Genomic DNA, 18,241 nt, shown 5'->3' on the forward strand with positions numbered 1-18,241 from the left:
GATGCTGCGCACACCTTAAGGCTGGCTGTTAAGTGCTCAGCACCTGCTGGGCTTAAGGCGGAATAAACACAGATTTCACCTCGCTGCAAAGCCTCAAAATTTAGGTACCGCTCTGGTTTCCTACAGCACTCCAGTCCTTTTCCCTGTCACTGCTCTCCCCTCGCATCCCATGTGCACACACAACACAGACCATCACTGAAACTCTATTTCTTGAATAGCTGACCTATGATTATTACTAAAAAAGCTGAAACAGACCTCAAAAATCACCATGAATCCTGACTAGAGCAGAAGAAATTTAATTTTTTTTTTTTAAGATGAAGTACACAAGTCTGCATCATGAAAAACTTCTAATAAAAGATTATTTTATAATAACTTTCTTTATAATAATAATTTTATAACTCCTAATAAAGTGTTAGGAGACAAAAGGGACTCCATTGCATAGGAAAAGCTTTTATTTACTCCTACTATGCAAGAAGTTAGTTTCAAACTACCAAACTTCACCATATTCTCCAAGTAGCAAAGTGAACAACTTGTCAGTATTGATTCCCAAGTCTTTCAAGAACATGCTGAAAGGAATAATGTCAGGCTGGAATGCCAAAAAGCCACAGTGTTCAGCAGTGACCCCATACAGAGAAATGTTACCTGCTCAGCTGGAAAGGTGTGCAAGTGCTCTGACAAACACCTCTTTCTTTATAAAGAAGTATTTGACAGATGCTTCAACACCGTGATGTGAACTGAAACTCTTTTGACTGTTCTGGAAAGCCTTATTCCTTGAAAGCGTGCTAGCTTTCCTTCCTGGTCAGGCAGATCGGGGCAGAACAGCAGCGAGCTCTGTCGAACTGCAGCCCAACCAGCACACAAATCTGCCTTTCGTCTGGTGCAGAAAGAGCTAAGAAAGAAAAACACTACCAGGTCCTAAACCAATTACTTTAATTATTGATCTCGAAGCGATGCAGACTGAGCTCCGCTGCTAATTTCAATGTACTCACAGCAAACACTACCACGGTGATGCCAGAATCAGATTTGCCTTTGAGAAAGGAAGACACCAAACAGAGGGTTGCTAATTCTTTTGATGTCATTCTGAATCGGGGATTTTACAACCCAGCCAGCCTTCCTTTCTGGCCAACAGATTGCCTACACCAAGGTGTACCAGCACACGGGAGCTGTTCAAGCATGCGATGGAATGGAAATGGGCACGCTGCTTTGAGCTCACCACAGCCTGCACACAAACACCTAGCGAGGAACACTGCAGTGAATGCTCATCGCCCTCCTTCTAAAAGTGACACCCTAAAAGAGCTGAGTGCTCTGGGTACACCTTGGCAGTTTTGGCAGGGAAACGAAGCTTTGCGGGTGCTGCCTTTTCACATGGAGCCACAGGGACCCCACGCTGGATGATTCCCTGGACAAGGGCAGCCCCAGTGCAAGCTTTCACTTCCAACCCTCCTCTGCAGAAGCAGCCTGTGATTTTACGACTCCTGCTGCCGATACAGGAGGTGTTCTGCCTTGAGAACACACCAAACACAATGCCTGCGAGTTCAAATACAAATGTTCACCATGGACGTGATGTTGCACATCACCTGGCTGATAGCAACGTTTATTAAACAGTGCTGCTGTTTCGGCCGGGGTACGAACACAAAAATAAAAGTATTTTCACACCTGTAAGCTCACGCTCGCAACGCTTTAAGCGAAACGAAGCCTAGTTTTGATTTTACTAACCGTCAAAAGCACAGTCCTGAGTAATGACTAAGCTTAATGACTGGGTATGACTAACACTTATAAATAATTAGTGCCTGCTCTCCCCCTCCCCCACGGAGGGGAGGGAGGGAAGAAAACCCAACTATACGCTGCAAAAATAAAAAAAAAAAAAAAAGGAAGAATGCTAGGAAATAGGAGCTCCAAGTTCGTGGCGTGACCGCTTGCCTCTTTTCCTGGTCCACTCTTTAACACCACCGCAAAGCAAACATGACACATGGCTGCTTGTCAAGAGCTCACGCGTCCCTACAAACTCGCGCAGAGTTCGGCCGCTCCGAGCCTTCGGACTCGAGATCCCTTCCACCTCCTTCACCGATCCCTCAGCAAACATTCTTGGGTCACCTCCTCTGCCTCTCGCCACGGGTGCTGCAATTCCTGGGAGCTGCGCTTCTGACTCACAGGCGTGACTGGTCCCACTCGCCGCGCTGCCACTCAGCTGCAACGCACCTGATGCTCGTACCGCTGAGCGCCGGGCTACACCTGACCCTCCCTCACCAAGCTGCTTGATTCATAAAGTGTGAGAGGCGCGAAGACAGCTTGCCCCAGCCCCGCTGCCCCCCGAGCCGTGTAAGAAGGACGGGGGGCACGGCACCGCAGCTCAGCACTGAGCTTTTGTTTATTCGCTGCTATCTCCAGCGCATTTTGCAGGTGGATCCGCGCTGGCTGGCTGCACAGCACCCAGCATGTGCTTTGCTCTGTGCAGAAGGCCTGGGGTGGCTTTTACCAGCATAACTCAGGCAGTGTGAGGTTCTCAGAGCAGGTAGAATAAGCTGGACCGCTTTTACAGGCAGGCAGATTCGAGACAAGACCTTACAGCAGTTGTACTGCCACGTGAAACACCGCCGCTCACTCATGCAAGTGTTGTGTGGCCAGTTGTCCAGGTACCGGCTGCAATGCATTACCGGGAAAAAAGAATCGTTTAGGAATGCATTTTAAGGAAAAAAGCATCAAAATTAAAGATAAGTGGTGCCCGTAACGTATGGTTCTGATTCATCAACTTATAAATAACATACATATATTTATAGAGGTGTACACTAACAAGTTACTCGATTTTTCTCAATATACTTTTCTAAATAGCACAAAGAGCGTGGCAACAGTCAAACCTTGTGCTAAACCCCATACAAATATTGAGTAAAAGGACTGTCCCTGGGTACAAGGATTTACAGCCTACTTCTGCACTCTGCTGAGAGTCAGCCCCTTATAATCCAAGCCTAACTTTCTCATCACTGGTAATACAAGTGCAGAAAGTCGTATTTTGAACATGTTATTTCTAACCTGATGAGAGCTCCAGGACAACAGATTATGTCTGTGTTTGTACAGGGCCTTAAGAACAGCTCTGCCAAGGCAGTGCTGAGCCTGCTCTCAGCTCCCTATAGTTATCACTTCTTTCTTGATTATATATTGATAACCTATACCGTTACATAGCAATGATAATCAATGATTTGTCCTCACCAAAAAAATCTATATTAAAAAAGCACTTGGTTAAAGGCACAACTAAGGCCTCAAGGAGACTTATTTTACCTTAAATATTCCACTAAAGACATATGAAGAAAATTACTCCAAGGCAGGAGGCTTTGTGGTAAAAACTTGGCTCTCGGTTCCTCGAGACTCCAGTGCCTCCAGAAAAAGACCAGCATTTCTGGAAGGAAATTACTACAGAATAGAACTGGGGTGAAAAACTGAAATTAAGCTGAGGTAAAACTGTCCTGGAAGGGGAAAAAATAATCATAATTTGCTCCTGAGGCAGCAGTTTTTCTAGGCTAACCTATTCATGTGTCTGTGGTCTCGATTAAAAAGGTCTCATTTCATTTGAAATATGAGTGATCACACGATCTTTACAGCTGTTTAATTACAGCCTCATCTGTACACAGGTTTTGTACTTCTCTCAACGTTTCAGGTGGAAACGGGACCATTCTGCCCCAATATTTCAGGGTAACCACGTGCAGTGCGGACACAACTGTGTCTCAGGAAAAGCCGCTTGCTGTATGAACCCTTTCCCTTCTGCTGCCAGGAGAAAATGTGCAGGAGGGACGATGCAGCAAAGCCTGTGTCCAGACAAAAAAAGGTTATACAGCTTTTAGGAAGCCTGTATCAGTATAAATAAACTACAGCCTCTTGCGTTTCGTCAAGAACTTAATTAGTTTAAAACCAAATTCAAGTCAGGGCATTAACAACTCGTAACAACACAAACACAGCTCCTGAGTATCTGCACGGCCACCGTCTTGTTAAAACAACCGTGTGCAACCTGTCAGAGGTGTGCCGAGGCTTCAGTCCCAACGTACAGGAGGGAAGGCTGTGATGCTCACGGGTGATACAACTCACGGGCAGGAACATCCCAACGGTGGCCATGCACTCAGAAAGCTCCTGGTAAGCTCTCTGAGCTCAGTCTTCCTTCAGCTTCTCAGTTTGTGATACAAACCAAGCGGCCGCTTGCAAGGTACCACTGAAAATTCCTTCCTCTCACTGCCTTCAGTTGTGGGAAACACATTTTTCAAAGTTACATGTTTTCATCCAGCTGTTTCTTCAAATCTTTTCTCCCAAGGGGTAGCACACCTACCAAAAAGTTAGCTCGGCAACACTTAGTGCCTTCCAACTGGCAGAAGCCTTCTTGTTAACATCAAGCAGTGACAGCAAACTCAGGGAGCGGATGCAGACAGATAAATGGAGTCGTAAACATTCATAAAAAGTTTCAACACACCAAACAACCCTGACGAGAGTTGACAAGATGAGTTATTTTCAGGTTAAAATGTTCGTCTCAAATATTTCTGACAAGAACTGCAAGTAGCAGCCCAGAAGTGTTTAACGTGCCCTGCCTGTACGTGGTTTCTATGCCTGCTTCATACCAAAGAGACTCACATTATTCATCAGTTTTGGTGAGAGCAGAGAGCAGGCTCTCCACCAGCCCATCTCTTCTCTTAAAACCCACTTGGGCTACTACCAGTATTTTATCTGTGCTCCTGAACTCCTTCACGGACTTCTTAGGATTATATTTACATATCGTTTCCCGAGACAGAGCAGACAAACAACAGTAAGGATTTTCATAAACCAAAAGGTTTCGTTTGAAGAGCGTTTGCATTACCTACTGATTTGTGTCTTATCACATCAGTGTCCAACGCTGGTACGTTTTCATTCTCAGCTGCTAACGTTGCTGCAGTGCCCTCCTGCATGAGTGACTCGAGTCCCAGGCAGCACCAAATTGGTGGTCCTCTAACCAAGAAGTTGCACTTCAGCGTAACCCACAGACATTTCCAGAGATGGGAAACTCGTTTCGCTCACTGAGCGTGCAAACACCATACAGCTTCCCACAACAGCAGAGTGCAAAATGCCCCAAAAACACAACGTGCTCACTTTTACTCACCTATCAACATCACAAAACTAGTGATATCCAAGCCATAGACAGACGGTGACCTGAAGTGTGGACAGGTATATAAAACAAATCCATGCGTGCTCTTCTTGCAGGGAGCAGCAGCGTTTTCCATAACAGAAGTGAGCAGTAAGCAAAGTTAATGTCTTTCATAGCTCAGCTCAGTCGAATCACAATTATATTTCCCATTAAATCTCAACATTTAAAGAGACACCTTTATCAGATGTGTACAAACAAAGCATTTGTTTGCCTTGTGACATTCGCTGTAACAACAACAGAAATCCTACCAGGCACCCCTCTCATTTTCAGGTTCCTTGGGGTACAAAGCTAAGCACGCAGGATTCCTTAATTAGAGAAGTCGCAGCGAGAACTTTCAGCCTGGTGACATATGGCAGATCTGATGTAACAGATTTCAAATAAAGCAGAATGTTCCTTTTGCTGATGCATGATTTGAACATGAAATCCACCCCACACTCAGACGAGATCCACGGTTACCCTTCAGAGAGCGAGCTACCACTTCACGCGCCAAGTACAGGACTCCCAAAGCTCTAATCTTGGCTCACTATCGATTCCCTCATGGCCTTGGGCAAGTCAGAACTCCTCTGACTCGCTCTTTCCCCCAGCTTTAAAGCAGAGTTCATACTACTTTATTTACCAACCACACGGGCATGTTGCAAGGATCGAGTTTTGTAAAATGCCTTGAAAGTAAAGCAGACTACGCGTGCTGCATGAAATTCCCGTTATCACTTTATGTTCGAGATGTTTGGAGCAAAACACAGCCATGCCAACACAACTAATAGGCAAAATATTGGCAGCACGTGCGTGATGCAGGGAAGCTATAATCACGATATGTTTGAACTCGCTTGATAGTAAGAAATAGAAAGAACAACATTCCACTACTTCGTATTTTTCTTCTGTTCCTTTCTGTATTTCTTAGAGCATGGAAGGCTGTAGATCCCTTATGTGTTTATATTCCTATTGTCTAATTATTTTAGGCACTTCTGGGGTACACTTCAAGTACAAAGTAACCTGAAAAATGCCACCCTCGGACTGAAAAAGCGTTTTACAAAGTGTTTACCAAGTGTTTTACAATGACAAGGTGGTCTGATTCTCCTCAGCCTGGCGCCCTTCTCCTATCCCTACCCACTCTTTTGCCTGACAGCCTAGCACCCCAACTCCCTACTGAAGAAAACCAAACTAGTCCTGTAAAAACTATTTTTCAGTGATGCCAGCTCCAAAAAATATCACTGCTCAAGCTGACAGGACCTGAACACATTTTAAATTAGGCACGTGCTTAGGTACTTTTCCCATCCTAACGCAGAATAACCGAGGCCTGAGGCATTACAATCCTCACTGAACAACTGACACGAGCTAAGAAACGGTGGTTTCTACGAAAGTTAACCTCCCGTTTCAAACCAAATTCAGTATCCAGCCTCTCTGGCTGTAAAGCAAACCTTCGAGGCATCCCCAGTGGTATGCCATCCTCCAAGGCATGCTGATGCAGGGCCCCGATTTTCGGACAGCTCCCCTTGCTCCTCAGAAGCACCAGCAGGAAGCTGAAACCAACGGCCGGGGCAGCTGCACCAGCACTGCTAGGAATTCTGGAACACTCAACTTTTCAAACTGCCCCATGGTTCCCAGGGCTGAGAAATGACCCATCCCGAAGTCACCACACACAGAGAACAGGAAAGGCCCCCACAAAGGAAAAGGTGGAGAAGCCTACTCTCACCCCTAGCAGCAGCTCCTGGCAGGTTCAACCAAGTCTTGTAGAAGCAATGAAGAAGTTTTATCATTAGGTACAAAGCAAAACAAGCCTGTATAGCTGCTCTGCTATAGCTGCACAATTGCGTTACTGCTAATGAGAACGTTGATCAGGAGCTCAGAAGTTAAAAAAAAATTACATAAACTATAAAAACAACCTGTCCTATCTTCAAACAGAATGGAATGTCGCAATCTTGCTTAATCAGGAAAAAGAAAAAAAAACTTTAGGATCAAGCTGGCAATTTTTTGTGTGTACTAATATTCACTCAGAAGGTAAAAGAAAGAAAAAAGGGGGCAGAGGGAAGTGAAGGTTTCTAGATTTCATTTTCACCTGAGCTAGAAAACCATCCAAGAGAGCTACCAGCTGCATATTGTTCTTACTGCGTACCTGCAGCAATCTCTCCAAGCTGCTCCTTTCTCTAAGCAGGCACCTTAAAGGTTGTCAGGAGATGCTTGGACATAAAAATGAAGCAGGAGAGTAGCAACAGAAAGCACCTCCACCAAGAACAGAAACCAAATCTTTGAACCCTCAAGCTCACAATACTGCTAAAGTGAGCATAAGCTCCTGGACTTTGGTTTTGAAATTGTATTACAGCATTGCAGGAGGAGATAGTATTTTGAAAAGGGATTTTAAAGCACACAAGTCAGTCACCTTACAAGATGATTCTACTACATGCCGGTGATGGTCTCTAATCACTTTATGAACCCCTACATTGCAAAAGATTAATCTTACAGCAAAGTCTCAGTTACTCAGAAGATCCAGCAGAAAAGTGTAACAGCAAAACACTGACAATGTTTTTAACAAACTCACAAATTTTCCTACCTCTTACCAGGTGATTATACACAACACATTTCGTATTATTGCTTGAAGTACTCCAAAACAAAGAACTGGATCTAATTTATTTTCAGTCACAATTTCAAAGATGCTGCGTCTTCAAAGTCGCATGCATAAAGAGAAGCATGCTTGCCTTACCCCCTCCCTGTTCCCTAGCAAGTTACCTGTCAACATTTCCATGTCTTTGCTATAAAGTTATAAATAAGGTTACTTTTGGACCTTCACTACCCGGATCTGTCCAGCTGGACCATGAAGCTACTGAAGAAAAGACTGAGCAGTAGTTCTCTTCCTGATAGACATCAGTGGGAAACTGTTATAAACGCACAGATGCTCTGAACAGTCCAGTTTCTTTGGGAAACCATATACCAAAATCCCGCAATTTCACAACAACTTCATCCTATTAGCAATTCAAACACCTCCAACTTGTTATTAATAAATTTGCTACATGATTTGTTTGTTATACAACCACCCTGATGCGATACAAAACATTATTCTAATTGACGTATTTTAGAGCGTGCTGATCAAACTTATGTTCCACATGCTCTTTTTAAGAGAACATTAGAAACCCCTAGCCAAAGCGCAAGCTAATAACACTTACTGACATTTTACATTCTGCTTTTCATAAATGAGAAACTGTAACTGTACTTTGGAGGGCGAGAAACAGTGTATCAGGGTATGAAAATAACTCTAAAACACCGGGTGCTTATTGGTCACACCTTCCACAAGGATTTTGCAGGTATTTGTAAATAGCAGTGTAAAAAGTGACATGTTCAGTCTTTAATCTCCAGCTCTTTCATGCACTAAGTCTCACCAACTCTTGTACAGACACACCACTAACTTTTAGGCACAAACTTGTGGATGCAAATGCGGTGCACACAGTGGCTGCCCAGCGTACAAGCACTGCAGTTGCAGCTTCACACTGCCAAGCTGCCTTTAAAACTCTGGCCTATCACAATGTAACTTGAAATAAGATTTTGAAACCATACTCATCTATTCTGCTTTCACTATGAATGTAGATGAACTCTGCTAAAGATTAAAGCAGTTGCATACGGTTAGGTTTTTCAGAAGTGCTTAGCCCTTGCACCTGCAAGATGTTAAGACCTCATCAGTTCTCAAGTTGTTCTTTGCTTCATGCAGAACATTTGCAAAGTTGGTTTCTTTGGCAAAGTATAAAAATGTAAACCAAAAGAATTAAACATAAAACATTCCACTAAAAAAAAAAAATCCTTTCCAATATTAAGTCTGTCTTATCATGCAAAAATCTAAGTTCCTATTTCTATTCAGTCATGAATATATGCTTATATTAGGAGTCGTGCTAGTCTTTTGAAGTTATAAATATTCTTAAAAGTGTAGGACAGACAAGAAAAGTGCTTAATAAAAAACCCCAAGTGTTTAGAAACTATATTGCTTTACTTTGATCTATCAAGACCTCCAAAGGAGCAATTTCTGGTCCAATTATGCTTAAGGACTGGCAGGGCTGCTTCAATGTGTAACACATTTCAGTATGCAATGGTGGTATGAAAACATCAGCTACCTGGAAAAGAGGTCCCATTGGGCTCCACAGTAGCATTTGTCCCATAATCAGATTTATAATGCAGTATTAGTGAAAATGGATGTATACATGGCAATAGATTGCAAACCTGAAAAATCTTTTGATACACTGTGGCAATAAATAAATAAATAAGGCTTTTCCAGACTATTAACCTACAGGCTTCAAATTAAGCACTAGGAATTCAAGGTCTGAGTTGCAGTGATGCTTTTTAAATTAGCACGTCTCAATCAAATTACTCATACAGAGAATAGCTCTCTCCACAAAAAAACGTGGAATATTTATGCCAGTTACAACTCAGAGGTACTGAATGCTCGATAGACTTCATCGAACTACATGGCATCACACACCATAAATAGCATGTTTGACAAAAAGCTCGTGTGCAGTCACACGGTGTGGTTGCTGCTCTACCTTGTACAGCAGGTGCACTGCTTTCACGTTTGTTAGGTGTCTCAACAGACACGCTTTTACTAAGACTAATGAAATAGATAATATACAAATACAACTGATTCCATTAGGTACTGGTAGTAAAATTTAATTAGTTGCTCTTTGTACACTGCCCTGCAAACAGTAAGAATCTACCTGTTATCACACACTATTAAAAACACAGGGAATTATGTGTAGGCTTGCACTCCTACTTTCAGTTCAAAAGGAAGCATTGATACAAGTACAAGCCAGGTTCAAAATACTAGTAAATAGATAACCTTCCACCTCCAAATCTGGGGTATTCCGGAAGGGACAGAACAGTTCTCAAAAGAGAAATGTTTCTCATCCTGCCTTTTACTCGCCCACTGAGGTCAGGACTCGATTGCGTGCCCAGAGATGCTCTGCACTGAGCACGATACTAGCTACTACTACAAAAGCTGCAACCCTAGACACAACAGGGTGAGGTAAGGACATAGGAAGACTGCCTTTTGTATCAGAACTCCAGTGACTAAAAAGACGATCGTAAGCTTCAAATCTGGGAGTTTTTAAGGCAGACTTTGAAGGTGTTTAAAGGAAAAGAAGGTGGTTTTCTTGTGTTCTATCTGCCGCTCCTCTATTCAGGAGTGCTCTATGGTACTGGGGGCACGCAGGGACAGGGAGGGAACAGAGCAGCACGCAGAGGTTATACAAACTACCAACAAAACCACCCTAAAACGCCTTCTGTGAAAATGAAACAGCAACGTCTCATTTGATAATTTTTCATTGTCACACTTTGGCAGTTTGCAGCTTCATCTACAGGCAATGCTGTAACGAAGACACCAGATAGAATTATTTCTGAATTATTCCTTCTCACAAGACTTTCTGTCCACCTGAAATCATACCCTTAGTAGTAGAATGCTACTACACTACTGCTCAACACCAGACAATGCTCATTGTTAAATGCGATGCCTTTTCCACAATTCACAATTAAACAGCAAGAAATCTTATTTGGACATCTTCCTCCCTGCAAGTACGTTCCCGAAATAAAAGCCCTTGAGCTTCTGCTTACCTGGTGGTAACTGAAAATTCTGAATGTTAGTTGGATTCTGAGGTGGCTGAGGCAAACGAGGTGCTAAAACTGTAGGAGTCAAAGTTGCTCTGATTCCACTCGTAGTTGCTGTTGGAGTCCTTGGCAGAGTTTGTGCCACGGTGTTGGCAGTGCCTTTAGCCATTCCCGTCGGGGTGCCAGGTGCTGCAGGAGGTATCCCACCAGGATTGGGAGCAACATTGGAGAGCCCAGCTTGCATAGTTTGCCCAATAATCATGTTACCCCCTGTAGTACTGGGCTGGCCAGCAGTAGCCAGCGTCTGCTGTTGGGACACTGCCTGGACTATCGTTTTAGGAGACTCAGCTTTGATGACCTGCGTGGCGGGAGCTGCCGGTACAGTGGTACCAGGCTGGCTGTTCACAAGCGACGACGTCTGGAGGGAAACTCCAGATCCCACAGTGGCTGTAGCAACAGCAGGAAAACTCCCCACGCTGATGGTTGAATTGATCACAGTATTGCTCCCATTCTGAGTGGCCGCCCCAGCTGCGGCCACTGTGGGTCCTGCTGTGTGGATCGGTGGCCTCACGAGTGTCACCGTAGGGGCCCCGCTTCCAACGCTCGGTGGCGGCTGCGAGGAGATAACTGTGGGCGAGGAGGAAGATGCGGAGGACACAGCAGTGTTAAGGAAAGAAGTCTGGATGACAGTGTTGGAAGCTGAGGGCAAAACGGCATTAACAGTATTTCCTTTTCCCACAGATCCAGGTCCGTTGTTAACAAGAGGGGCAACAGCAGGTGCAGAAGCGGGGTTGGCAGTCACAGGAGTCCCAGAGAAAGCAGCACTTCCCGCGTGGTGAGAGTTCATCACCACGTTACTCCCATTCAGAGTTTGCACTGTCGTGGTCCCGATCTTGCCATTCCTGGTGGACATGGCAGTCGCCATGGTGCTGATAACCACCGATTTGCCCTGACTGAGGGTCCCTGGAGCAGCAGTGACTTCAGATCCTCCTGCTGCTGCAGTGGTGGTGCTGGTGCTCGTCGTGGTGGCTCCATCCAGAGCTGAAGTCTGGGACCTGGTGTTATGATTAATAACACCCCCTTGCACCGCTCCTGCTCCTGCAAAACAACAACAAGGTTAAACAGAGAGAACGAGCAGGAGGAGAACTCCAGCAAAGGCAGAACGTTCTCCCTCATCACCAAGTCTTTTCCATCTCCGAGGCTACTTGCACGCAACCCAGAGAACGAGATAGAGAATAAACTGAAGATGGATTTAAAGACATTATCCTCAAACCCCCAATTTCCCACCAAAGATTGGTAGCTTCAATACAAGCCATAACACCCTCAACCCTCATCGCTACAGTAAGAGAAAATTGGGAAAAAAAGATTTGATATGATCTGAGGGAAGGAAGAAGGAAGATCATCTCAGCCCTCTTCCCCATTCTAGAGCCTGATACCACATTTATCAACAGGACTGCAACTGCAAGAGGGGCAAATGGCAATAGACGACACGTTAATAAGACATATTCCTTATGCCCAGCACATGTTATCCCCTAATCCTTTCATCTCCTACACAGTCAGTCAGAGCAGGAGGCTCAACACGAGCAAAATATGAAAAACTGAAGGGAAACAAAACCATCAGCCTGCCAAGGTAAGAAGTCCTGTGAGGCCTGGCGCAGGCTGCAAGAAGCCCCCTCCCCCTTATTACAGGATTTGTTCTGCTGGATCTGAAGTTCCCACAGCCAGAGATAGCCACGAAATAAACAAATGAAAAGCAAAGCTGAGTTTAAGAAGGGACAAGATGATGTAGCTTCTTGTCCTGAATAATCCTCACGCCCCCCTGATGAGGCCTGGCGTTACCACAAGTACAATCACAGACAGCCTGGGTCCTGGCCCTACGGAGACAGAAAGGGGAAAAGAACAGTGACAGGCAAACATCGAGATGCACGTTACGAGGGTCGAGGAGATCCTCCTAGAAGAGCTTCATTAATCATGACGGAAGGTCTGTAACATCTTCTTACACTTCAGCAACAAGAAAAGAAGCAAAAAAAAAAAAAATAATGGGGGGGAGGGGAGGAATTGCAGAGAGATTCTGGGGAGACATTTTTTTTTATTATTATTATTATTATTCCCTGGAAAAACCTCTTCCCTCCATTCCCATGGAGCGAGCCCTCAGCCCCTAGCATCGATCCCACCCCCTGGGATCCGCAGGAGGTGAGGAGGGAGCACACAGACAGGTAGCGGGGTGGGGGGGACGGGGAGGGGGGCAGTGCACCAGGTGGGGTGCCATGGCCTCAATTCCCCCTTGCCGGGGACCCGGCGTTGTGACAACCCCCCCTTGAGGGCAGAGGAGGAACGGGAGGTGGCGGCTGCCCCCTGAAGCCCCCGCAAGGAGGGAGGGAGAAAGGGGGGGGTGTGGGGTGGAATACCCAGGTTGGTAGATATTTTTTTTTTGGGGGGGAGAACGCGTTTTGAGGGACTTCCTCCCCTCGTAGATCCCCCCCTGGCTTCCTCCCGCGCAGGAAATAGGTGTCATGATTAATAACACCACAACACCCCCTGCGCTCCAGGGAACAGGGCCGGGGGAAGGGAGGGAGCGCTGCCCCAGCCGGCCCTAAGGGGAAGAAGGGGGGAAATCCCCCCAACACCCCCCCCAGCAGCCCCTAACCCCGGGCAGGGCACGGGGGGCGCCCCACGAGGTGCAGGGGGGTGGCCAGAGCCTCCCTCAGCGCCGGGGTCACCCCAAACCCCTTCATAGGGGAGTATGGGGTGTGTGTGGGGGGCCCTAAAGCCGAGGGGGGAGACATCCTGAGGCGAGGAGGGAGAATAAAGGGGAAGGGGCGCCCCGGGGGGGTGCACGGACACCCTGAGGGGGCACACACAGCCCTGAGGGGACACAGGGACACCCTGAGGGGGGTGAGGGCTTTTCCCCCCACTGCCTCCATCCCCACCTCCCCCCTCAACCTCCCGGCAGGGCGAGGAGGAGGAGGAGGAGAGGGAGGAAGGCAAAAGGGGGGGAGAGCGGGGGAGGGGAGGGCCCCGGCGCCCCCCAGCCCAGCCCAAGCCCAGCCCAAGCCCAGCCCTTGCCCCGGCGGTACCTGCTTTGGCCAGCTCCGGGGCGCTCAGCCCCATCTTGCCGCCGCCGCTCTCGGGCTGGGCGTTCGCGGTGCCTCCTCCCGCTCCTGCTCCTGCTCCGGCGGGGCTGGGGCTGGGGCTGGGGCTGCCGCTGCTCACAACATGGTTCCCCAGCAGCCCCCCAGCGGCCCGCAGGGGCTCCTGCGCCTTGTGGTGTTGGTGGTGGTGGCCGGAGGCCGCCAGCTGGGACTCCAGGGAGCCCACCAGGTCGCTCACCACCTTCTCGTCCACCTCCGTGTTCAGGAAAACCTCATCCAGCAGATCCGAGCCCGCCGCCATCTTTTTTTTGGAGGGTTCCTGTGAGCGGCTCCCTCCTCCCCCCCCCCCTCCCTCCCCCTTCCACTCCTCCCCCCTCCCCCCCCCGCGCACACACACACACACGCTCAGGCCTCTCCCCCCCTCCCCTCCCCTCCGCGCTCCGCCACGGCGCATGCGCGCGGGCACGGCCTCACCTCAGCGGCCGGAGAGGGATTCCGCCCGCCGCTGATTGGCCGGCGGCCGCCTATAAAAGGCGGGGCAAATGGCTGCGGAGGCTCAGTTGGGAGGCGGGCGGCGGCGGCGCTGGTGGCGGAGGGGATGGGGGAGGGAAGGGGGTGATAAGGAGGGAGGGGGGAGGATGAGGAGGGGGCCGCTGTGGGAGGGGGCGGGAGGGGAGGTGGGGGGAGAAGAGGAAGAAAAAGAAGAGGGGAGGCCGCGGCTCTTTGTCTGCCCCGGCGCAAAATGGCTGCGGCTCCCCCCGCCGCTCCCGGCTCCGAAGGGCGCCCCGCACCTGTGCTGGAGGCGTGTGACGGGAGGGGGGGGGGAAGAAGGGATGGACAGACGGGCGGATGGACAGGCAGACAGGCGGCTCCGGGTTGGGGGGCAGCACGCTGAGGTGTGTGTGGGAGGGGGGGTGATGGGCCCGGCTCCCCCCCCCCGGGTTTTCCCTTCTGGGGCCTTGCTGCGGGGACAGCTCCGCGCCCATGGGGTGTGGGGGGGTGAGGGGGGGCCGCACTTTGACCCCGTTGTGCAAGCGCCATCAAGGAAGTCAATAAATAGGGTCGGGGTGGAAAAAAATAGGACCTGGCTTCTCGCTAACGCTCTCTCCAGCCAGGTGCTGCTTTCCAAAGGCGGCTGAGGCGTTGGAGCGAAATGAGCGGGAAGAGAGAGCACGGGTAAGTTCTGGGAGGTAGCGAGCCTGAAGCAGGGCCTCGTGTGCCAGTGTTATCAGGGGCCAGGGTTATAAAATCAGCTCTGCTCTTGTGTGCTGGGAATGGATGGCATTAAAGGCTGGAATTGTGTTGCAGGGATCGACTCGGCACCTGCTAATGCCCTGCCCAGACTTCACCGGCCTGCTGGCTGTGACAGCAGGGCTGCAGCGGTGGAGACTGGTAAGAGTAAGTGCTCTGAGCTCCCTGAGACTGGATTGCTGTAAATAGGTCAGGGATGAGAGGATTCTCTGCTTAGGGTGGCCCAAAGATGGGTGCCAGTGCTTTCTGAGTGACAGTTTGTGGTGATCACTTAACTCCTAGTGCTGTGACATGGAACAAATTGCCCTGCTCACCAGTTGGCCCAGTAAGCGATGGGAACAGTCCTGAAGTAGTTCCATATCCTACCCTGCTCCCAAACACATAAATATGTCTACAGGAGATGTTTGCTAAAAGGTCACTCAAGAAACAGTAAAAACTGATAGCTATTCCTTAATAAGGTGAGTAAGTATCTTTAAATCAAGTTTTAGCCCTTACCATAAACTATTTCAATAACTGTTGTGGTTTCTCACATCTCCCTCTCACCTGCACAAAGCGGCTGCTGAATTAAAATTACGATGCTGAGCATTTCCTACAGCTCTGAGCCCTTTACAAGATGTCACTAGAAGGGACTGCATAGCTCCTCTGAGAAGCTTTAAATTAGGGTTTTATAATCCTTTATCCTTGTTCTCACATATTTTATACTTAGTAGTTTTTTTTTTGTCTTCATACTTTTTCTCAATCATCACTCAAAACTCAGGGAGAAAAAGAAGATACCCCTTCCCTCTCCACAGCTTTTACCTTCAATTTTATCTGTTTTTTTTGCCAAATTGTAATGCTGCTAAGTAGTTGCCCACTTCTTGCAAGGCAGGAATGCTACTTCAGGCAGAGTCACGTCTACCAGTTTGTTGCTGCCACAGTCAAGCACACTGCCAGTTTTAGCTGTGATGAAATTCTATAAGCAACATACCAAAGAACTATCTAGAATAGAAGTCTCTTTGCATTCCCCAAACAGTGGAAGAATTAATCTACATCAGCTGCTCAAATGATTTATGGGGGAGAGCTAGGCTTAAGCTGAAGCAGCCTGAAGGTGCAGAGTAGCTGCACATCCTTCTTTTGCAGCACCTAAATGGGTGTATAGCCCAAAGCTGGGCTGGTACGAGTGATGGAGGAACAGAGTGAGCGACATGAGAGATGGATTAAATTATCCCATGGCAGCAGTAGTCAACACGAAGGGTTAGAGCAGCCTATGTTCTTCTACTGCTCGTATTTTAGGGCAGCTGGAATGCAGCTTACAGTTGTATTACAGAACTAGAAATAAAAACCTAGAAATCATCAGTCTTTGTTCTAGCACTCTCGTTAGTAGACCATATGGCACATTTACCATATTAGGTAAACAACTTTACCAAATTACAAGAGCAACTGAAATGCATTATGACTTGTGTGTTGTAAGTGTGTAAGATTTATTACTGGATAATTTATCTTCTTGCACTCTGCCTTTCATTTGCTATTGGAAGTAACTTTTTAGATGGGATTCTTCAGGCCCAGGATTCCAGCTCCTCTGTATTGTACTGCCCCCTTCTTACTCTAAAAGTTTCTCTAATGTTCCTCAAATCTGATTTCTGTAATTACCTCAAACCTGAATCAGAACATTTCAAGAAGTGGTTGGAGCCAATGGAGAATAATTTGTTGGTAGCAGGTAACACAGAGGGACACTTAATGTTCATCATTCTGACATTTTTGTACAGTTTTCATGGAATTAAGACCTAATTTCAAAATAAATGGTTGCTTTACTTCAGAGTGTTTGTTTTATGAAAGCAACTGTGTTTCACCTAGCGTGTCTGGAGGAGAATACTTTGTCCCATTGATGTCCACACCCTGGTTTCATGGTGCTCTGGGCTTGTTACAAAACTGAAGTTCTACTGCAGAAACACTTTCTTTCCGTGCTTGCATCTGCGTGTGCATTTCCAAATTGGAGGAGCACAGGAGGCTAATGGACAATTGCAGAAGTACACAGTGTCAAGAGAAAGAGACAAAATAAGGGAGCTCTGGCTGAGGATGATGCAGACCTATGCAGAAACAGTTTGTCAACTTGAGAGTCTGCATGCTGATCCTTCTGCAAAGGAGCGTCAGTCTGCACCTACAAGCGTTCAGCTAAAGCAGCAAGGCTTCATGTGCATCTGGAATAGAAAAGTTTGACAGTAACCGGTACAAAAAGTAGTCCCCTTTTGAACGTTTTACTTTGAATTGAGGGGCAAGTGCAGTCTTACTACACCCAAGCACATGCAGATAAATAAAATAACTTTAGTGCCTCCTTGTAGTTTGTACTTTGCTGTCTCCTTCTTAGAAACTCAAGGTACTGTTGAAGTCTTGGTAGTCTTAAAATCACAGCATATATTTCAGCTGTCACTTGGTGGATCTCTAAGTCTAATGTTCCTAATAGTCAGGGATTGGAAAAGGTATACCAAAATCATCTATTTGTTTGGGTTTCCATCTACTATTATGTAGATGTAACTTCAGAAGTGGTGAAGAAAAACTTTTTTCCTTAGAAGATGCTAGTAAGATCTATAGTGACATATGCTTGAATAAAAATGTGACAACTTCATGGATTTCCTCCTTTAAAAAAAAAATATTTAACTGTACCTGGTTATTGGGAAATACATAAAAACAATATCTTAGAGAAATACTAATGAACTAGATTAAAAAAAAAAAAAAAATAAGCCGAGCATGCAACTGCCTTGTGAATCTTTTCTAGTTTTTAAAGGACAGTTTGTGGAGTGTGTCCCTGCACATGCAATTCATGTGGGAGTTACTTAAGTATGGCTATACCAAAGTCCATGCAGCCCAACATCCTGTGCCCAAAAGAGGATGCCCAGAGAATATACTGTGGGATAAAGGATCATTGTTTAAAGGCCTTCAAGGCTTTCTAGTATAAAAGAGTTGTGGAATACTGGTTTTCCTTCCCAACTGCTATTAATCTAACTTGTCATGCTCGCTACTGCGTGCCAAGATAGGAAGCATCAAAATCCAGACTCATCTACAAGGGGAGAATTAGGAAATTTACTAAGAAAAAGGAGCACTTGTACAAGATGTAAGTTTCCAACTATGCACTCAGCAGCAAGCAGATTCTTTTAAAGCAAATCTGAATGGAGACTACTAGCAAATGTCCAGA

At 46.7% G+C, this 18,241-nt stretch overlaps 1 protein-coding gene and 1 long non-coding RNA gene across 2 annotated transcripts in view; one reads left to right on the top strand and one right to left on the bottom strand.

The window, feature by feature from the left end:
• TAF4 (TATA-box binding protein associated factor 4) overlaps positions 1-14,173 on the bottom strand; it is a 37,605-nt gene extending 23,432 nt beyond the window's left edge. The window contains exons 1-2 of the mRNA XM_027473184.3: positions 13,807-14,173; positions 10,736-11,827 (exon numbers count right to left, since the gene is read on the bottom strand). Coding sequence (XP_027328985.1) covers positions 10,736-11,827; positions 13,807-14,122 — 1,408 coding nt within the window. The 5' untranslated portion in view covers positions 14,123-14,173. The remainder of the gene's footprint in view (positions 1-10,735; positions 11,828-13,806) is intronic.
• A 554-nt stretch (positions 14,174-14,727) lies between these two features.
• On the top strand, positions 14,728-17,389 carry LOC106018930 (uncharacterized). Its single transcript, XR_001193358.5, has 2 exons — positions 14,728-14,997; positions 15,130-17,389. It is a non-coding gene; the product is annotated as an uncharacterized lncRNA (long non-coding RNA).
• The last annotated feature ends 852 nt before the right edge of the window (positions 17,390-18,241 follow it).

The sequence above is a fragment of the Anas platyrhynchos genome, chromosome 21, assembly GCF_047663525.1.
Source record: "Anas platyrhynchos isolate ZD024472 breed Pekin duck chromosome 21, IASCAAS_PekinDuck_T2T, whole genome shotgun sequence".
Lineage (NCBI taxonomy): Eukaryota > Metazoa > Chordata > Aves > Anseriformes > Anatidae > Anas > Anas platyrhynchos.